This window comes from Bufo gargarizans, chromosome 6, assembly GCF_014858855.1.
Source record: "Bufo gargarizans isolate SCDJY-AF-19 chromosome 6, ASM1485885v1, whole genome shotgun sequence".
NCBI lineage: Eukaryota > Metazoa > Chordata > Amphibia > Anura > Bufonidae > Bufo > Bufo gargarizans.
The window spans coordinates 375760759-375784048 of NC_058085.1; the positions used below are offsets into that span (position 1 = coordinate 375760759).

At 52.9% G+C, this 23290-nt stretch overlaps 1 protein-coding gene across 1 annotated transcript in view; it reads right to left on the reverse strand.

Annotated features, from left to right (window-relative positions):
• Positions 1-23290, reverse strand: part of LOC122941120 (pancreatic lipase-related protein 2-like) — a 133762-nt gene that overhangs the window by 40749 nt on the left and 69723 nt on the right. The window contains exons 8-9 of the mRNA XM_044298143.1: positions 10702-10820; positions 10369-10498 (exon numbers count right to left, since the gene is read on the reverse strand). Of these exons, the coding sequence (XP_044154078.1) occupies positions 10369-10498; positions 10702-10820 (249 nt within the window). The remainder of the gene's footprint in view (positions 1-10368; positions 10499-10701; positions 10821-23290) is intronic.

Consider the following 23290-nt stretch of genomic DNA (forward strand, 5'->3'; position numbering starts at 1 on the left):
ACATGGTGGAGGACGAGGAGGCAGAGGTGGATATTGTCGCAGGACCAACGGCGTGAGAACGTGGAGGCTGAAGCGGCGTCACCTCGCTAAGTTGCTTGTGTGGCTGGGCAGGAACCACATTGACCCACTGGGTTGTAAAAGACATATACTGTCCTTGACCGTGGTTGCAGCTTCACACATCGGCACTGCTGTGAACTTTCTGTTCTACATACGTGTGCAGGGCTGGTCCTGCCTTTTTGGCAAAGAAATGACGGCTTGGGACTCTCCACCTCGGCTCGGCACAAGCCATCAGTTCTCTGAAAGGTGCAAAGTCCACCACTTGGAAAGCGAGGGACTGCCCCACCAGCAACTTGGCCAGGAGCACGTTCAGCTTCTGCGCCGTTGGATGAGTGCACGCATACTGCTGTCTCTTGGCAATCGCTTTGGTGATTGATTGCTGACAGAGTGACTGACGAAAAGTAGGAGGACGAGGAGCAGGAGCATCAGGACCAACAGAAGATGTGAAGGACAGACAGCTCCCTTCGGGTGGTGGTGGAGCATTCACTGCATTAAATTGGGTGCGTGCCACTGGGTGATGTAGCAGTTGCTGCTGCAGGCTGGACCACCACATCGGAGCCACGGTTATCCCAGGCCACTTTATGGTGACGCTGCATGTGTTGACGCAGGGCTGTGGTGCCAACATTGGCACCCTGGCCACGCTTCACCTTCTGCCCACAAATTCTGAAAATGGCCATGTTCACCTCCTCCAGCGGCCTAACAAAAAATTGCCATACTGCAGAGTATGGCATTTTCCCCCCAACACTACGCACTGAATGACTGCTACCACAGCCTCCGTGAACCCCTATACCACTACTTTCTGGGCAGGTAGGCTCCTGCAAAGCGGGTGGTCTACCCTGGGCATGTTTAGCTCCCGACTGCCACTGCTGCCACCCTGATGACTCACAGCCACATTACCACCCTGCTGGCTCAGCCGCTGCCTCACACACAAGCTGCCACCCTCTTCTCCTGATGATGATGAAGCCCCTTCTTCACCCAGCTCCCAACTGCGATCGGCTACATCATCATCTGCTACTGTCTGCACATCACTGATGTCCCCCTCAATGAGGGCCAGGAGCCTGACCACTCACAGCACAAGCTCCCACATGACTCTCCTCATCACTACTTGCCCGCCTACTGGAGGAAGCGGCGGATCTCTCCTCCAGATCTTGGCTGGCCAGTAGCTGCTGACTGTCCTCTAGTAGCTCGTCCTCGCTGTATAGTGGCGCTGAGCCCACAGCATATAATACTTCTCTGGCTGAGGGAACAGCAAAGGACAGGGGCAGGTTGAGGACAGGTGAGGGCACAGGACCTGCTCCTGTGCGATATCAACTAAGGGTTGTGTCTGCTAAACCCACCGACTCTTGGCTGGGGATGTCTGAGTCAACCATTCAAGCACCGCTGGGTTGATGTTCAAGACACGACCGCTAGATGACACCGGGAGCTCAGGCATCTCGCTGCCACCCCCCCCCCCCTTCTTCTGCTGCCTGTGACAGAAATATTTTGGCCACTGCCCCTTTCCTTTTGAAGGTCCTTTCACCTGTCTGTCTGACATACTGTATATTAAAATAATTAAATTAAATTTTAAATAATACCCCCCCAAAAAAGGCTGTAGTACAAGGTTACTTCACCACTGAGCGGCAATTAAGACATATATTTTTTCTGATTAATAAACTCACCCCCCCAAAAAAAATAATAATAATCACAATTCACCACAGAACGGCTAGTAAATGGCTGTAGTACAATGTAACTTCACCGCTGAACGGCACTTTTTTTTCCTATTAATACACCCCCCAAAAAAGTAAAACAATGTAAAATCAACACAGAACGGCTAATAGGACGTACATATATCTCCTATTAATACATCCCGTAAATGGCTGTATCTGAGAACAGCGAGGTTTGCTGGAATTAGTGATGTATCATATAGTGCAAACAACCTAAAAGCTATTTGGGTCCCCAGTCAGTGCAGCAAGGTGTAATAGAACCGCTCCTATTCCCCAGGCTGTGACCTCCCCTATTGCACCCTGTTCTCCTTGTATACTGTAGATGATGCCTCCCTGTCCTATCCCTGCACCTTGACTAATCTTTACCTGAACTTGTAAATCGTTTTTTCAGCACAATGAAGTCTTTCCTCGCACTGTCCTTAGCGCCTGCTGCCATCTCTCGCTGCACTAAGCTTACTGGAAAATGGCTGAATCCAAGATGGCTGAGGCTTATTATTTTGGAGATACAACAATTTTAGTTTAGGGTGGGTTCACATCAGCGTTATGGATTCTGTTATGGCTTTCCGTTACAACATGGTTATAACGGAAAGTAACAGAATCCATAAGACGGAAGTCAAGACGGAAGCCTTTAGGAGACATTCCGTTTTGTATTCTGTCATAATACAAGTCTATGGGAATCATAACGGATCCATCCCGTTTCCGTTTTTGCAGAACGGACAAAAAAGTCCGGACTTTGTTCTCCGTCTAACATAACGGGAACCCGATGGATCCGTTATGATTCCCATAGACCTCTATTATGACGGATTAAAACGCAATGTCTCTTAAAGGCTTCCGTTCTGACTTCTGTCTTATGGATTCTGTTACTTTCCGTTATAACCATGTTATAACGGAAAGCCATAACGGAATCCATAACGCTGATGTGAACCTGCCCTTAGTCTATTGCTGGATTGACTGCAGTTCACAGTTATAACACTAGATGTGTAATGACCCGGACTGCCATTACTACTGCTATTAACACCTTGCTACCATTTCTATGTGCTAATTTATGCTATCCAATGTATTTCATGTCATAATAATGTGCATATTTATTCCTGAAACTGTTGTGTTCAAGTGTAATAACCTGGTCCACCTGCAGATGGCGGCAGCAACTCTGGCAGGATTAGCTTCCTTGGAGAGGAACCTTCTGGTCTCCTTCCAGCCATCTGTAGCTAGAGTGAGGAGTTTAGCTGGTGAGTGAGTCAAGTCTAGCTTAGCCCCTGTAAGGGGAAGCAGCAGGCTCTTGTCCCTCCTGGACGAGCCTGCAGAGGAGTTCTAGTCCAGCCTCCTTAGAGAGAGGTTGTGTGCTGGCTATTAGGGCACAGCCTGCTCGGCTAGGCCCAGAGGCTCTGCCTCTAAAGTCTACATGGTTGCTTGTCCCCTCCTGGGCTTGCATTGCCTCCTTCCAAGCTGAGCCGAAGCTTTAGGCACTCTAAAGCCAGGACAAGAAGTTCCTAGGATTATAAGTAAGAGACAGACTACAGCTAACTTAAGTTCCAGCAGAAGAGGAAGAGTTTCCTATTTATCCAGCCAAGCATAGCAGAGCTGAGAGAGCAACCGCATAGCAGAGCTGAGATTGTTGCAGAGAAGTATTTGCCTGCCAAAGTTAAGCAAATACCTGCTGATGACAACTCTGGGTTTATACTATACAGACTGATGACTACTGCACACCGGCTCTGTGTTTATACTACACAGACTGAATGACTGCTGCACACCGGCTCTGGGGTTATACTATGCAGACTGATGACTGCTGCACACCGGCTGTGGGTTTATACTATACAGACTGATGACTGCTGCATACCGGCTCTGGGTTTATACTATACAGACTGATGACTGCTGCACACCGGCTCTGGGTTTATACTATACAGACTGTTGACTGCTGCACACCAGCTCTGGGTTTGTACTGTACAGACTGTTGACTGCTGCACACCGGCTCTGGGTTTATACTATACAAACTGATGACTGCTGCACAGCGGCTCTGGGTTTATACTATACAGACTGATGACTGCTGCACACCGGCTCTGGGTTTATACTATACAAACTGATGACTGCTGCACACCGGCTCTGGGTTTATACTATACAGACTGATGACTGCTGCACACCGGCTCTGGGTTTATACTATACAGACTGATGACTGCTGCACACCGGCTCTGGGTTTATACTATACAGACTGATGGCTGCTGCACACCGGCCCTGGGTTTATACTAAACAGACTGATGACTGCTGCACACCGGCTCTGGGTTTATACTATACAGACTGATGACTGCTGCACACCGGCTCTGGGTTTATACTATACAGACTGATGGCTGCTGCACACCGTCCCTGGGTTTATACTACACAGACTGATGACTGCTGCACACCGGCTCTGGGTTTATACTATACAGACTGATGGCTGCTGCACACCGGCACTGGGTTTATACTATACAGACTGATGACTGCTGCACACCGGCTCTGGGTTTATACTATACAGACTGATGACTGCTGCACACCGGCTCTGGGTTTATACTATACAAACTGATGACTGCTGCACAGCGGCTCTGGGTTTATACTATACAGACTGATGACTGCTGCACACCGGCTCTGGGTTTATACTATACAGACTGATGACTGCTGCACACCGGCTCTGGGTTTATACTATACAGACTGATGGCTGCTGCACACCGGCTCTGGGTTTATACTATACAGACTGATGACTGCTGCACACCGGCTCTGGGTTTATACTATACAAACTGATGACTGCTGCACAGCGGCTCTGGGTTTATACTATACAGACTGATGACTGCTGCACACCAGCTCTGGGTTTATATTATACAGACTGTTGACTGCTGCACACCGGCTCTGGGTTTATACTATACAAACTGATGACTGCTGCACACCGGCTCTAGGTTTATACTATACAGACTGATGACTGCTGCACACCGGCTCTGGGTTTATACTATACAGACTGATGGCTGCTGCACACCGGCTCTGGGTTTATACTATACAGACTGATGACTGCTGCACACCGGCTCTGGGTTTATACTATACAGACTGATGACTGCTGCACACCGGCTCTGGGTTTATACTATACAGACTGATGGCTGCTGCACACCGGCTCTGGGTTTATACTATACAGACTGATGACTGCTGCACACCGGCTCTGGGTTTATACTATACAGACTGATGACTGCTGCACACCGGCTCTGGGTTTATACTATACAGACTGATGACTGCTGCACACCGGCTCTGGGTTTATACTATACAGACTGATGACTGCTGCACACCGGCTCTGGGTTATACTATACAGACTGATGACTGCTGCACACCGGCTCTCGGTTTATACTATACAGACTGATGACTGCTGCACACCAGCTCTGGGTTTATACTATACAGACTGATGACTGCTGCACACCGGCTCTGGGTTTATACTATACAGACTGATGACTGCTGCACACCGGCTCTGGGTTTATACTATACAGACTGATGACCGCTGCACACTGGCTCTGGTTTATACTATACAAACTGATGACTGCTGCACACCAGCTCTGGGTTTATATTATACAGACTGATGGCTGCTGCACACCGGCTCTGGGTTTATACTATACAGACTGATGACTGCTGCACACCGGCTCTGGGTCTATACTATACAGACTGATGACTGCTGCACACCGGCTCTGGGTTTATACTATACAGACTGATGACTGCTGCACACCGGCTCTGGGTTTATACTATACAGACTGATGACTGCTGCACACCGGCTCTGGGTTTATACTATACAGACTGATGACTGCTGCACACCAGCTCTGGGTTTATACTATACAGACTGATGACTGCTGCACACCAGCTCTGGGTTTATACTGTACAGACTGTGACTGCTGCACACCGGCTCTGGGTTTATACTATACAGACTGATGACTGCTGCACACCGGCTCTGGGTTATACTATACAGACTGATGACTGCTGCACACCGGCTCTGGGTTTATACTATACAGACTGATGACTGCTGCACACCGGCTCTGGGTTTATACTATACAGACTGATGACTGCTGCACAGCGGCTCTGGGTTTATACTATACAGACTGATGACTGCTGCACACCAGCTCTGGGTTTATATCATACAGACTGATGACTGCTGCACACCGGCTCTGGGTTTATACTATACAGACTGATGACTGCTGCACACCGGCTCTGGGTTTATACTATACAGACTGATGACTGCTGCACACCGGCTCTGGGTTTATACTATACAGACTGATGGCTGCTGCACACCGGCTCTGGGTTTATACTATACAGACTGATGACTGCTGCACACCGTCTCTGGGTTTATACTATACAGACTGATGACTGCTGCACACCGTCTCTGGGTTTATACTATACAGACTGATGACTGCTGCACACCGGCTCTGGGTTTATACTATACAGACTGATGACTGCTGCACACCGGCTCTGGGTTTATACTATACAGACTGATGACTGCTGCACACCGGCTCTGGGTTTATACTATACAGACTGATGACTGCTGCACACCGGCTCTGGGTTTATACTATACAGACTGATGACTGCTGCACACCGGCTCTGGGTTTATACTATACATACTGATGACTGCTGCACACCGGCTCTGGGTTTATACTATACAGACTGATGACTGCTGCACACCGGCTCTGGGTTTATACTATACAGACTGATGACTGCTGCACACCGGCCTCTGGGTTTATACTATACAAACTGATGACTGCTGCACACCGGCTCTGGGTTTATACTACTACAGACTGATGACTGCTGCACACCGGCTCTGGGTTTATACTATACAGACTGATGACTGCTGCACACCGGCTCTGGGTTTATACTATACAGACTGATGACTGCTGCACACTGGCTCTGGGTTTATACTATACAGACTGATGACTGCTGCACACCGGCTCTGGGTTTATACTATACAGACTGATGACTGCTGCACACCGGCTCTGGGTTTATACTATACAGACTGATGACTGCTGCACACCGGCTCTGGGTTTATACTATACAGACTGATGACTGCTGCACACCGGCTCTGGGTTTATACTATACAGACTGATGACTGCTGCACACCGGCTCTGGGTTTATACTATACAGACTGATGACTGCTGCACACCGGCTCTGGGTTTATACTATACAGACTGATGACTGCTGCACACCGGCTCTGGGTTTATACTATACAGACTGATGACTGCTGCACACCGGCTCTGGGTTTATACTATACAGACTGATGACTGCTGCACACCGGCTCTGGGTTTATACTATACAGACTGATGACTGCTGCACACCGGCTCTGGGTTTATACTATACAGACTGATGACTGCTGCACACCGGCTCTGGGTTTATACTATACAGACTGATGACTGCTGCACACCGGTTCTGGGTTTATACTATACAGACTGATGACTGCTGCACACCGGCTCTGGGTTTATACTATACAGAACTGATGGCTGCTGCACACCGGCTCTGGGTTTATACTATACAGACTGATGGCTGCTGCACACACGGCTTCTGGGTTTATACTATACAGACTGATGACTGCTGCACACCGGCTCTGGGTTTATACTATACAGACTGATGACTGCTTGCACACCGGCTCTGGGTTTATACTATACAGACTGATGACTGCTGCACACCGGCTCTGGGTTTATACTATACAGACTGATGACTGCTGCACACCGGCTCTGGGTTTATACTATACAGACTGATGACTGCTGCACACCGGCTCTGGGTTTAGTACTATACAGACTGATGACTCGCTGCACACCGGCTCTGGGTTTATACTATACAGACTGATGACTGCTGCACACCGGCTCTGGGTTTATACTATACAAACTGATGACTGCTGCACACCGGCTCTGGGTTTATACTATACAGACTGATGACTGCTGCACACCGGCTCTGGGTTTATACTATACAGACTGATGACTGCTGCACACCGCTCTGGGTTTATACTATACAGACTGATGACCGCTGCACACCGGCTCTGGGTTTATACTATACAGACTGATGACTGCTGCACACCGGCTCTGGGTTTATACTATACAGACTGATGGCTGCTGCACACCGGCTCTGGGTTTATACTATACAGACTGATGACTGCTGCACACCGGCACTGGGTTTATACTATACAGACTGATGGCTGCTGCACACCGGCTCTGGGTTTATACTATACAGACTGATGACTGCTGCACACCGGCTCTGGGTTTATACTATACAGACTGATGTCTGCTGCACACCGGCTCTGGGTTTATACTATACAGACTGATGACTGCTGCACACCGGCTCTGGGTTTATACTATACAGACTGATGACCGCTGCACAACCGGCTCTGGTTTATACTATACAGACTGATGTCTGCTGCACACCGGCTCTGGGTTTATACTATACAGACTGATGACTGCTGCACACCGGCTCTGGGTTTATACTATACAGACTGATGACTGCTGCACACCGGCTCTGGGTTTATACTATACAGACTGATGACTGCTGCACACCGGCTCTGGGTTTATACTATACAGACTGATGACTGCTGCACACCGGCTCTGGGTTTATACTATACAGACTGATGACTGCTGCACAGCAGCTCTGGGTTTATACTATACAGACTGATGACTGCTGCACACCGGCTCTGGGTTTATACTATACAGACTGATGACTGCTGCACACTGGCTCTGGGTTTATACTATACAGACTGATGACTGCTGCACACCGGCTCTGGGTTTATACTATACAGACTGATGACTGCTGCACACCGGCTCTGGGTTTATACTATACAAACTGATGACTGCTGCACACTGGCTCTGGGTTTATACTATACAGACTGATGACTGCTGCACACCGGCTCTGGGTTTATACTATACAGACTGATGACTGCTGCACACCGGCACTGGTTTATACTATACAACTGATGACTGCTGCACACCGGCTCTGGGTTTATACTATACAAACTGATGACTGCTGCACACCGGCTCTGGGTTTATACTATACAAAGTGATGACTGCTGCACACTGGCTCTGGGTTTATACTATACAGACTGATGACTGCTGCACACCGGCTCTGGGTTTATACTACACAGACTGATGACTGCTGCACACCGGCTCTGGGTTTATACTATACAGACTGATGACTGCTGCACACCGGCCCTGGGTTTATACTATACAGACTGATGACTGCTGCACACCGGCCTCTTGGGTTTTACTATACAGACTGATGACTGCTGCACACCGGCTCTGGGTTTATACTATACAAACTGATGACTGCTGCACACCGGCCTCTGGGTTTATTACTATACAGAACTGATGACTGCTGCACACCGGCTCTGGGTTTATACTATACAGACTGATGACTGCTGCACACCGGCTCTGGGTTTATACTATACAGACTGATGACTGCTGCACACCGGCTCTGGGTTTATACTATACAGACTGATGACTGCTGCACAGCGGCTCTGGGTTTATTCTATACAGACTGATGGCTGCTGCACACCGGCTCTGGGTTTATACTATACAGACTGATGACTGCTGCACACCGGCTCTGGGTTTATACTATACAAACTGATGACTGCTGCACACCGACTCTGGGTTTATTCTATACAGACTGATGACTGCTGCACACCGGCTCTGGGTTTATACTACACATACTGATGACCGCTGCACACCGGCTCTGGGTTTATACTATACAGACTGATGACTGCTGCACACCGGCTCTGGGTTTATACTATACAGACTGATGACCGCTGCACACCGGCTCTGGGTTTATACTATACAGACTGATGACTGCTGCACACCGGCTCTGGGTTTATACTATACAAACTGATGACTGCTGCACACCGGCTCTGGGTTTATTCTATACAGACTGATGACTGCTGCACACCGGCTCTGGGTTTATACTATACAGACTGATGACTGCTGCACACAGGCTCTGGGTTTATACTATACAGACTGATGACTGCTGCACACCGGCTCTGGGTTTATACTATACAAACTGATGACTGCTGCACACCGGCTCTGGGTTTATACTATACAAACTGATGACTGCTGCACACCGGCTCTGGGTTTATACTATACAGACTGATGACTGCTGCACACTGGCTCTGGGTTTATACTATACAGACTGATGACTGCTGCACACTGGCTCTGGGTTTATACTATACAGACTGATGACTGCTGCACACCGGCTCTGGGTTTATACTATACAGACTGATGACTGCTGCACACCGGCTCTGGGTTTATACTATACAGACTGATGGCTGCTGCACACCGGCTCATGGTTTATACTATACAGACTGATGACTGCTGCACACCGGCTCTGGGTTTATTCTATACAGACTGATGACTGCTGCACACCGGCTCTGGGTTTATACTATACAGACTGATGGCTGCTGCACACCGGCTCTGGGTTTATACTATACAGACTGATGACTGCTGCACACCGGCTCTGGGTTTATTCTATACAGACTGATGACTGCTGCACACCGGCTCGGGGTTTATACTATACAGACTGATGGTTCAGAAATTCTGCCGGATTAACAGAGGATAGCTCTATACATACTTCACCCCCTGACCCAATCACTTACTGGAGAAATGGTTGATGTCACCTCCAGTGTTTAGGTAGAAGCTCTGATTGGTGGAGACGTTGTAGTGGGAGGAGTCTGCGTAGTACCCCATGGAGGGGCATCCACCAGGGGGACATGGGAAACAGGAGCCCTGCAGAAAATAAGTGAATTCCAAAAATGTGTTCATTTCCATCAGAGGGTGGAGATGTCAGGGATCTGGGAAAGCTGGGTGACGTACCCAATGTGCTGTAAGGCCAATAAGCTTGTCACCCAGCTTTCCCAAAGGCAGATACAAAAATACAGAAAAGGAGGGTTTCGGGTCTCGGTGGAGATGACGAGAAAATAAGAACTTACCGCAGTGAAGGCCTCGTAGCTCTCGCAGGGGAAAGCGATGAACCCGTCCGGGTGACTGACGCTGTACGTAAAGTAGTGGAACGACCGGAAGTGGTTACACGCCAAAATCTCCAGAGCCGCTGAGGAGGACAAGATACAAGGTGAGACGGTAGGTAGAGGCGGTCACACTGCGGAGGTCTGTACCATAAGAGCGGTCACACTGCGGAGGTCTGTACCATAAGAGCGGTCACACTGCGGAGGTCTGTACCATAAGAGCGGTCACACTGCGGAGGTCTGTACCGTAAGAGCGGCTCACACTGCGGAGGTCTGTACCTGTAAGAGCCGGTCACACTGCGGAGGTCTGTACTGTAAGAGCGGTCACACTGCGGAGGTCTGTACCGTAAGAGCGGTCACACTGCGGAGGTCTGTACCGTAAGAGCGGTCACACTGCGGAGGTCTGTACTGTAAGAGCGGTCACACTGCGGAGGTCTGTACGTAAGAGCGGCGGAGGTCTGTACCGTAAGAGCGGTCACACTGCGGAGGTCTGTACCGTAAGAGCGGTCACACTGCGGAGGTCTGTACTGTAAGAGCGGTCACACTGCGGAGGTCTGTACTGTAAGAGCGGTCACACTGCGGAGGTCTGTACTGTAAGAGCGGTCACACTGCGGAGGTCTGTACTGTAAGAGCGGTCACACTGCGGAGGTCTGTACTGTAAGAGCGGTCACACTGCGGAGGTCTGTACTGTAAGAGCGGTCACACTGCGGAGGTCTGTACTGTAAGAGAGGTCACACTGCGGAGGTCTGTACTGTAAGAGCTGTCACACTGCGGAGGTCTGTACTGTAAGAGCGGTCACACTGCGGAGGTCTGTACTGTAAGAGCGGTCACACTGCGGAGGTCTGTACTGTAAGAGCGGTCACACTGCGGAGGTCTGTACTGTAAGAGCGGTCACACTGCGGAGGTCTGTACTGTAAGAGCGGTCACACTGCGGAGGTCTGTACTGTAAGAGCGGTCACACTGCGGAGGTCTGTACTGTAAGAGCGGTCACACTGCGGAGGTCTGTACTGTAAGAGCGGTCACACTGCGGAGGTCTGTACTGTAAGAGCGGTCACACTGCGGAGGTCGGTAAGAGCGGTCACACTGCGGAGGTCTGTACTGTAAGAGCGTCACACTGCGGAGGTCTGTACTGTAAGAGCGGTCACACTGCGGAGGTCTGTACGTAAGAGCGGTCACACTGCGGAGGTCTGTACTGTAAGAGCGGTCACACTGCGGAGGTCTGTACTGTAAGAGCGGTCACACTGCGGAGGTCTGTACTGTAAGAGCGGTCACACTGCGGAGGTCTGTACTGTAAGAGCGGTCACACTGCGGAGGTCTGTACTGTAAGAGCGGTCACACTGCGGAGGTCTGTACTGTAAGAGCGTCACACTGCGGAGGTCTGTACTGTAAGAGCGGTCACACTGCGGAGGTCTGTACTGTAAGAGCGGTCACACTGCGGAGGTCTGTACTGTAAGAGCGGTCACACTGCGGAGGTCTGCTGTAAGAGCGTCACACTGCGGAGGTCTGTACTGTAAGAGCGGTCACACTGCGGAGGTCTGTACTGTAAGAGCGGTCACACTGCGGAGGTCTGTACTGTAAGAGCGGTCCACCACTGCGGAGGTCTGTACCTGTAAGAGCGGTCACACTGCGGGGTCGTAACCCATCGTAGACGGCACACTGCGGAGGTCTGTACTGTAAGAGCGGTCACACTGCGGAGGTCTCGTACTGTTAAGAGCGGTCACACTGCGGAGGTCTGTACTGTAAGAGCCGCTCACACTGCGGAGGTCTGTACTGAAGAGCGGTCACACTGCGGAGGTCTGTACTGTAAGAGCGGTCACACTGCGGAGGTCTGTACTGTAAGAGCGGTCACACTGCGGAGGTCTGTACTGTAAGAGCGGTCACACTGCGGAGGTCTGTACTGTAAGAGCGGTCACACTGCAGGAGGTCTGTACTGTAAGAGCGCTCACACTGCGGAGGTCTGTACTGTAAGAGCGGTCACACTGCGGAGGTCTGTACTGTAAGAGCGTTCACCCTGCGGAGGTCTGTACTGTAAGAGCGGTCCACACTGCGGAGGTCTGTACTGTAAGAGCGGTCACACTGCGGAGGTCTGTACTGTAGAGAGCAGGGTCCACACTGCGGAGGTCCTGTACTGTAAGAGCGCTTCACACTGCGGAGGTCTGTACTGTAAGAGCGGTCACACTGCGGAGGTCTGTACTGTAAGAGCGCTCACACTGCGGAGGTCTGTACTGTAAGGAGCGGTCACACTGCGGAGGTCTGTACTGTAAGAGCGGTCAACACTCGCGGAGGTCTGTACTGTAAGAGCGGTCACACTGCGGAGGTCTGTACTGTAAGAGCAGTCACACTGCGGAGGTCTGTACTGTAAGAGCGGTCACACTGCGGAGGTCTGTACTGTAAGAGCGGTCACCTGCGGAGGTCTTACTGTAGAGCGGCTCACACTGCGGAGGTCTGTACTGTAGAGCGGCTCACACTGCGGAGGTCTGTACTGTAAGAGCGGCACACTGCGGAGGTCTGTACCTGTAAGAGCGGTCCAGTCAACTGCGGAGGTCTGTACCGTAAGAGCGGTCACACTGCGGAAGGTCTGTACTGTAAGAGCGGTCACACTGCGGAGTCTGTACTGTAAGAGCGGTCACACTGCGGAGGTCTGTACTGTAAGAGCGGTCACACTGCGGAGGTCTGTACTGTAAGAGCGGTCACACTGCGGAGGTCTGTACTGTAAGAGCGGTCCACACTGCGGAGGTCCTGTACTGTAAGAGCGTCACACTGCGGAGGTCTGTACTGTAAGAGCGGTCACACTGCGGAGGTCTGTACTGAAGAGCGGTCACACTGCGGAGGTCTGTACTGTAAGAGCGGTCACACTGCGGAGGTCTGTAGCTGTAAGAGCGGTCACACTGCGGAGGTCTTACTGTAAGATCGGTCACACTGCGGAGGTCTGTACTGTAAGAGCGCTCACACTGCGGAGGTCTGTACTGTAAGAGCGGTCACACTGCGGAGGTCTGTACGTAAGAGCGGTCACCAACTTGCGGAGGTCTGTACTGTAAGAGCAGCTCACACTGCGGAGGTCTGTACTGTAAGAGCGCTCACACTGCGGAGGTCTGTACCGTAAGAGCGGTCCACACTGCGGAGGTCTGTACTGTAAGGAGCGCGTCACACTGCGGAGGTCTGTACTGTAAGAGCGGTCACACTGCGGAGGGTCCTGTCCTGTAAGAGCGGCTCACACTGCGGAGGTCTGTACTGTAAGAGCGGTCACACTGCGGAGGTCTGTACTGTAAGGACGCGTCACACTGCGGAGGTCTGTACTGTAAGAGCGGTCACACGGCGGGAGGTCCTGTACCTGTAAGAGCGGTCACACTGCGGAGGTCTGCTACTGTAAGAGCAGCTCACACTGCGGAGGTCTGTACTGTAAGAGCGGTCACACTGGCGTAGGTCTGTACTGTAAGAGCGCTCACACTGGAGGCGTACTGTCAGAGCGCTCACACTGTCGGAGGTCTGTACTGTAAGAGCGGTCACACTGCGGAGGTCTGTACGCTAAGAGCGGTCACACTGCGGAGGTCTGTACTGTAAGAGCGGTCACACTGCGGAGGTCTGTACTGTAAGACGGTCACACTGGCGGAGGTCTGTACTGTAAGAGCGGCTCACACTGCGGAGGTCTGTACTGTAAGAGCGGTCACACTGCGGAGGTCTGTACTGTAAGAGCGGTCACACTGCGGAGGTCTTACTGTAAGAGCGGTCACACTGCGGAGGTCTGTCCTGTAAGAGCGGCTCACACTGCGGAGGTCTTTACTCCCTGTACTGTAAGAGCGGTCACACTGCGGAGGCCTGTACTGTAAGAGCGGTCACACTGCGGAGGTCTGTACTGTAAGAGCGTCACACTGCGGAGGTCTGTACCGTAAGAGCGGTCACACTGCGGAGGTACTGTACTGTAAGAGCGGTCACACTGCGGAGGTCTGTACCGTAAGAGCGGTCACACTGCGGAGGTCTGTACTGTAAGAGCGCTCACACTGCGGAGGTCTGTACTGTAAGAGCGGTCACACTGCGGAGGTCTGTACTGTAAGAGCTCACACTGCGGAGGTCTGTACTGTAAGAGCGCTCACACTGCGGAGGTCTGTACTGTAAGAGCGGTCACACTGCGGAGGTCTGTACTGTAAGAGCGGTCACACTGCGGAGGTCTGTACTGTAAGAGCGGTCACACTGCGGAGGTCTGTACTGTAAGAGCGTCACACTGCGGAGGTCTGTACTGTAAGAGCGATCACACTGCGGAGGTCTGTACTGTAAGAGCGGTCACACTGCGGAGGTCTGCTACTGTAAGAGCGCTCACACTGCGGAGGTCTGTACTGTAAGAGCGGTCACACTGCGAGGTCTGTACTGTAAGAGCGCTCACACTGCGGAGGTCTGTACTGTAAGAGCGGTCACACTGCGGAGGTCTGTACTGTAAGAGCGCTCACACTGCGGAGGTCTGTACTGTAAGATGGGGGGTAGGCACTAGCTCACTACTGCGGAGGTCTGTACTGTAAGAGCGGTCACACTGCGGAGGTCCTGTACTGTAAGAGCGGTCACACTGCGGAGGTCTGTACTGTAAGAGCGTCACACTGCGGAGGTCTGTACTGTAAGAGCGGTCACACTGCGGAGGTCTGTACTGTAAGAGCGGTCACACTGCGGAGGTCTGTACTGTAAGAGCGGTCACACTGCGGAGGTCTGTACTGTAAGAGCGGTCACACTGCGGAGGTCTGTACTGTAAGAGCGGTCACACTGCGGAGGTCTGTACTGTAAGAGCGGTCACACTGCGGAGGTCTGTACTGTAAGAGCGGTCACACTGCGGAGGTCTGTACTGTAAGAGCGGTCACACTGCGGAGGTCTGTACTGTAAGAGCGGTCACACTGCGGAGGTCTGTACTGTAAGAGCGGTCACACTGCGGAGGTCTGTACTGTAAGAGCGTCACACTGCGGAGGTCTGTACTGTAAGAGCGGTCACACTGCGGAGGTCTGTACTGTAAGAGCGGTCACACTGCGGAGGTCTGTACTGTAAGAGCGTCACACTGCGGAGGTCTGTACTGTAAGAGCGGTCACACTGCGGAGGTCTGTACTGTAGAGCGGTCACACTGCGGAGGTCTGTACTGTAAGAGCGCTCACACTGCGGAGGTCTGTACTGTAAGAGCGGTCACACTGCGGAGGTCTGTACTGTAAGAGCGGTCACACTGCGGAGGTCTGTACTGTAAGAGCGGCTCACACTGCGGAGGTCTGTACTGTAAGAGCGGTCACACTGCGGAGGTCTGTACTGTAAGAGAGGTCACACTGCGGAGGTCTTCCTGTAAGAGCGGTCACACTGCGGAGGTCTGTACTGTAAGAGCGGTCACACTGCGGAGGTCTGTACTGTAAGAGCGGTCACACTGCGGAGGTCTGTACTGTAAGAGCGGTCACACTGCGGAGTCTGTACTGTAAGAGCGGTCACACTGCGGAGGTCTGTACTGTAGAGCGGTCACACTGCGGAGGTCCTGTACTGAAGAGCGGCTCACACTGCGGAGGTCTGTACTGTAAGAGCGGTCACACTGCGGAGGTCTGCTACTGTAAGAGCGGTCACACTGCGGAGGTCTGTACTGTAAGAGCGGTCACACTGCGGAGGTCTGTACTGTAAGAGCGGCTCACACTGCGGAGGTCTGTACTGTAAGAGCGGTCACACTGCGGAGGTCTGTACTGTAAGAGCGCTCACACTGCGGAGGTCTGTACTGTAAGAGCGGTCACACTGCGGAGGTCTGTACTGTAAGAGCGGTCACACTGCGGAGGTCTGTACTGTAAGAGCGGTCACACTGCGGAGGTCGTACTGTAAGAGCGCTCACACGCGGAGGTCTGTACTGTAAGAGCGGTCACACTGCGGGTCCTGTACTGTAAGAGCGGTCACACTGCGGAGTCTGTACTGTAAGAGCGGTCACACTGCGGAGGTCTGTACTGTAAGAGCGGTCACACTGCGGAGGTCTGTACTGTAAGAGCGGTCACACTGCGGAGGTCTCTACTGTAAGAGCGGTCACACTGCGAGGTCTGTACTGTAAGAGCGGTCACACTGCGGAGGTCTGTACTGTAAGAGTAGGTCACACTGCGGAGGCTGTACTGTAAGAGCGGCTCCACTGCGGAGGTCTGTACTGTAAGAGCGGTCACACTGCGGAGGTCTCTTACTGTAAGAGCGGTCACACTGGGAGGTCTCGTACTGTAAGAGCGGTCACACTGCGGAGGTCTGTACTGTAAGAGCGGTCACACTGCCGAGGTCTGTACTGTAAGAGCGGTCACACTGCGGAGGTCTGTACTGTAAGAGCGGTCACACTGCGGAGGTCTGTACTGTAAGAGCGGTCACACTGCGGAGGTCTGTACTGTAAGAGCGGTCACACTGCGGAGGTCTGCTACCGTAAGAGCGGTCACACTGCGGAGGTCTGTACTGTAAGAGCGGTCACACTGCGGAGGTCTGTACTGTAAGAGCGGTCACACTGCGGAGGTCTGTACTGTAAGAGCGGTCACACTGCGGAGGTCTGTACCGTTAAGAGCGGTCACACTGCGGAGGTCTGTACTGTAAGAGCGGTCACACTGCGGAGGTCTGTACTGTAAGAGCGGTCACACTGCGGAGGTCTCTGTACTGTAAGAGCGGTCACACTGCGGAGGTCTGTACTGTAAGAGCGGTCACACTGCGGAGGTCTGTACTGTAAGAGCGGTCACACTGCGGAGGTCTGTACTGTAAGAGCGGTCACACTGCGGAGGTCTGTACTGTAAGAGCGGTCACACTGCGGAGGTCTGTACTGTAAGAGCGGTCACACTGCGGAGGTCTGTACTGTAAGAGCGTCACACTGCGGAGGTCTGTACTGTAAGAGCGGTCACACTGCGGAGGTACTGTACTGTAAGAGCGGTCACACTGCGGAGGTCTGTACTGTAAGAGCGGTCACACTGCGGAGGTCTGTACTGTAAGAGCGCTCACACTGCGGAGGTCTGTACTGTAAGAGCGGTCACACTGCGGAGGTCTGTACTGTAAGAGCGCTCACACTGCGGAGGTCTGTACTGTAAGAGCGCTCACACTGCGGAGGTCTGTACTGTAAGAGCGGTCACACTGCGGAGGTCTGTACTGTAAGAGCGGTCACACTGCGGAGGTCTGTACTGTAAGAGCGGTCACACTGCGGAGGTCTGTACTGTAAGAGCGGTCACACTGCGGAGGTCTGTCCTGTAAGAGCGGTCACACTGCGGAGGTCTGTACTGTAAGAGCGGTCACACTGCGGAGGTCTGTACTGTAAGAGCGGTCACACTGCGGAGGGCTCTGTACTGTAAGAGCGGTCCACACTGCGGAGGTCTGTACTGTAAGAGCGGTCACACTGCGGAGGTCTGTACTGTAAGAGCGGTCACACTGCGGAGGTCTGTACTGTAAGAGCGGTCACACTGCGGAGGTCTGTACTGTAAGAGCGCTTCACACTGCGGAGGTCTGTACTGTAAAGAGCGGTCACACTGCGGAGGTCTGTACTGTAAGAGCGGTCACACTGCGGAGGTCTGTACTGTAAGAGCGGTCACACTGCGGAGGTCTGTACTGTAAGAGCGGTCACACTGCGGAGGTCTGTACTGTAAGAGCGCTCACACTGCGGAGGTCTGTACTGTAAGAGCGGTCACACTGCGGAGGTCTGTACTGTAAGAGCGGTCACACTGCGGAGGTCTGTACTGTAAGAGCGGTCACACTGCGGAGGTCTGTACTGTAAGAGCGGTCACACTGCGGAGGTCTGTACTGCTAAGAGCGGTCACACTGCGGAGGTCTGTACTGTAAGAGCGGTCACACTGCGGAGGTCTGTACTGTAAGAGCGGTCACACTGCGGAGGTCTGTACTGTAAGAGCGGTCACACTGCGGAGGTCTGTACTGTAAGAGCGGTCACACTGCGGAGGTCTGTACTGTAAGAGCGGTCACACTGCGGAGGTCTGTACTGTAAGAGCGGTCACACTGCGGAGGTCTGTACTGTAAGAGCGGTCACACTGCGGAGGTCTGTACTGTAAGAGCGGTCACACTGCGGAGGTCTGTACTGTAAGAGCGGCTCACACCTGCAGGAGGTCTGCACTGTAAGAGCGGTCACACTGCGGAGGTCTGTACTGTAAGAGCGCTCACACTGCGGAGGTCTGTACTGTAAGAGCGGTCACACTGCGGAGGTCTGTACTGTAAGAGCGCTCACACTGCGGAGGTCTGTACTGTAAGAGCTGGTCACACTGCGGAGGTCTGTACTGTAAGAGCGGTCACACTGCGGAGGTCTGTACTGTAAGAGCGGTCACACTGCGGAGGTCTGTACTGTAAGAGCGGTCACACTGCGGAGGTCTGTACTGTAGAGCGGTCACACTGCGGAGGTCTGTACTGTAAGAGCGGTCACACTGCGGAGGTCTGCTACTGTAAGAGCGGTCACACTGCGGAGGTCTGTACTGTAAGAGCGGTCACACTGCGGAGGTCTGTACTGTAAGAGCGGTCACACTGCGGAGGTCTGTACTGTAAGAGCGGTCACACTGCGGAGGTCTGTACTGTAAGAGCGGTCACACTGCAGAGGTCTGTACTGTAAGAGCGGTCACACTGCGGAGGTCTGTACTGTAAGAGCGGTCACACTGCGGAGGTCTGTACTGTAAGAGCGGTCACACTGCGGAGGTCTGTACTGTAAGAGCGGTCACACTGCGGAGGTCTGTACTGTAAGAGCGGTCACACTGCGGAGGTCTCTACTGTAAGAGCGGTCACACTGCGGAGGTCTCGTACTGTAAGAGCGCTCACACTGCGGAGGTCTGTACTGTAAGAGCGGTCACACTGCGGAGGTCTGTACTGTAAGAGCGGTCACACTGCGGAGGTCTGTACTGTAAGAGCGGTCACACTGCGGAGGTCTGTACTGTAAGAGCGGTCACACTGAGGAGGTCTGTACTGTAAGAGCGCTCACACTGCGGAGGTCTGTACTGTAAGAGCGGTCACACTGCGGAGGTCTGTACTGTAAGAGCGGTCACACTGCGGAGGTCTGTACTGTAAGAGCGGTCACACTGCGGAGGTCTGTACTGTAAGAGCGCTCACACTGCGGAGGTCTGTACTGTAAGAGCGGTCACACTGCGGAGGTCTGTACTGTAAGAGCGGTCACACTGCGGAGGTCTGTACTGTAAGAGCGGTCACACTGCGGAGGCGTATGTAAGAGCGTCACACTGCGGAGTTACTGTAAGAGCGGTCACACTGCGGAGGTCTGTACCGTAAGAGCGGTCACACTGCGGAGGTCTGTACTGTAAGAGCGGTCCCACTGCGGAGGTCTGTACTTGTAAGAGCGGTCACAATGCGGAGGTCTGTACTGTAAGAGCGGTCACACTGCGGAGGTCTGTCTGTAAGAGCGGTCACACTGCGGAGGTCTGTACTGTAAGAGCGGTCACACTGCGGAGGTCTGTACTGTAAGAGCGGTCACACTGCGGAGGTCTGCTACTGTAAGAGCGGTCACACTGCGGAGGTCTGTACTGTAAGAGCGCTCACACATGCGGAGGTCTGTACTGTAAGAGCGGTCACACTGCAGGAGGTCTGCTACTGTAAGAGCGGTCACACTGCGGAGGTCTGTACTGTAAGAGCGGTCACACTGCGGAGGTCTGTACTGTAAGAGCGGGCTCACACTGCGGAGGTCTGTACCTGTAAGAGCGGTCACACTGCGGAGGTCTGTACTGTAAGAGCGGTCACACTGCGGCGGGTAAGCGTCACACTGCGGAGGTCTGTACTGTAAGAGCGGTCACACTGCGGAGGTCTGTACTGTAAGAGCGCTCACACTGCGGAGGTCTGTACTGTAAGAGCGGGTCACACTGCGGAGAGTCTGTACTGTAAGATGCGGTCACACTGCGGAGGTCTGTACTGTAAGAGCGGTCACACTGCGGAGGTCTGTACTGTAAGAGCGGCTCACACTGCGGAGGTCTGTACTGTAAGAGCTGGTCACACTGCGGAGGTCTGTACTGTAAGAGCGCTCACACTGCGGAGGTCTGTACTGTAAGAGCGGTCACACTGCGGAGGTCTGTACTGTAAGAGCGGTCACACTGCGGAGGTCTGTACTGTAAGAGCGCTCACACTGCGGAGGTCTGTACTGTAAGAGCGTCACACTGCGGAGGTCTGTACGTAGAGCGGTCACACTGCGGAGGTCTGTACTGTAAGAGCGGTCACACTGCGGAGGTCTGTACTGTAAGAGCGGTCACACTGCGGAGGTCTGTACTGTAAGAGCGGTCACACTGCGGAGGTCTGTACCTGTAAGAGCGGTCACACTGCGGAGGTCTGTACTGTAAGAGCGGTCACACTGCGGAGGTCTGTACTGTAAGAGCGGTCACACTGCGGAGGTCTGTACTGTAAGAGCGGTCACACTGCGGAGGTCTGTACTGTAAGAGCGGTCACACTGCGGAGGTCTGTACTGTAAGAGCGGTCACACTGCGGAGGTCTGTACTGTAAGAGCGGTCACACTGCGGAGGTCTGTACTGTAAGAGCGGTCACACTGCGGAGGTCTGTACCTGTAAGAGCGGTCACACTGCGGAGGTCTGTACGTAAGAGCGGTCACACTGCGGAGGTCTGTACCTGTAAGAGCGGTCACACTGCGGAGGTCTGTACTGTAAGAGCGGTCACACTGCGGAGGTCTGTACTGTAAGAGCGGTCACACTGCGGAGGTCTGTACTGTAAGAGCGGTCACACTGCGGAGGTCTGTACTGTAAGAGCGGTCACACTGCGGAGGTCTTACTGTAAGAGCGGTCACACTGCGGAGGTCTGTACTGTAAGAGCGGTCACACTGCGGAGGTCTGTACGTAAGAGCGGTCACACTGCGGAGGTCTGTACTGTAAGAGCGGTCACACTGCGGAGGTCTGTACTGTAAGAGCGGTCACACTGCGGAGGTCTGTACTGTAAGAGCGGTCACACTGCGGAGGTCTGTACTGTAAGAGCGGTCACACTGCGGAGGTCTGTACTGTAAGAGCGGTCACACTGCGGAGGTCTGTACTGTAAGAGCGGTCACACTGCGGAGGTCTGTACTGTAAGAGCGGTCACACTGCGGAGGTCTGTACTGTAAGAGCGGTCACACTGCGGAGGTCTGTACTGTAAGAGCGGTCACACTGCGGAGGTCTGTACGTAAGAGCGCTCACACTGCGGAGGTCTGTACTGTAAGAGCGGTCACACTGCTGGAGGTCTGTACTGTAAGAGCGGTCACACTGCGGAGGTCTGCTACTGTAAGAGCGGTCACCATGGGGTACCGTAAGAGCGGTCACACTGCGGAGGTCTCTACTGTAAGAGCGCTCACACTGCGGAGGTCTGTACTGTAAGAGCGGTCACACTGCGGAGGTCTGTACTGTAAGAGCGGTCACACTGCGGAGGTCTGTAGCGTAAGAGCGGTCACACTGCGGAGGTCTGTACTGTAAGAGCGGTCACACTGCGGAGGTCTGTACTGTAAGAGCGGTCACACTGCGGAGGTCTGTACTGTAAGAGCGGTCACACTGCGGAGGTCTGTACTGTAAGAGCGGTCACACTGCGGAGGTCTGTACTGTAAGAGCGGTCACACTGCGGAGGTCTGTACTGTAAGAGCTTGCACACTGCGGAGGTCTGTACTGTAAGAGCGGTCACACTGCGGAGGTCGTACTCGTAAGGCACACTGCGGAGGCGTACTGTAAGAGCGCTCACTGCGGAGGTCTGTACTGTAAGAGCGGTCACACTGCGGAGGTCTGTACTGTAAGAGCGGTCACACTGCGGAGGTCTGTACTGTAAGAGCGCTCACACTGCGGAGGTCTGTACTGTAAAGAGCGGTCACACTGCGGAGGTCTGTACTGTAAGAGCGGTCACACTGCGGAGGTCTGTACTGTAAGAGCGGTCACACTGCGGAGGTCTGTACTGTAAGAGCGGCTCACACTGCGGAGGTCCTGTACTGTAAGAGCGGTCACACTGCGGAGGTCTGTACTGTAAGAGCGGTCACACTGCGGAGGTCTGTACTGTAAGAGCGGTCACACTGCGGAGGTCTGTACTGTAAGAGCGGTCACACTGCGGAGGTCTCTACTGTAAGAGCGGTCACACTGCGGAGGTCTGTACTGTAAGAGCGGTCACACTGCGGAGGTCTGTACTGTAAGAGCGGTCACACTGCGGAGGTCTGTACTGTAAGAGCGGTCACACTGCGGAGGTCTGTACTGTAAGAGCGGTCCACACTGCGGAGGTCTGTACCTGTAAGAGCGGTCACACTGCGGAGGTCTGTACTGTAAGAGCGGTCACACTGCGGAGGTCTGTACTGTAAGAGCGGTCACACTGCGGAGGTCTGTACTGTAAGAGCGGTCACACTGCGGAGGTCTGTACTGTAAGAGCGGTCACACTGCGGAGGTCTGTACTGTAAGAGCGGTCACACTGCGGAGGTCTGTACTGTAAGAGCGTTCACACTGCGGAGGTCTGTACTGTAAGAGCGCTCACACTGCGGAGGTCTGTACTGTAAGAGCGGTCACACTGCGGAGGTCTGTACTGTAAGAGCGGTCACACTGCGGAGGTCTGTACTGTAAGAGCGGTCACACTGCGGAGGTCTCTACTGTAAGAGCGGTCACACTGCGGAGGTCTG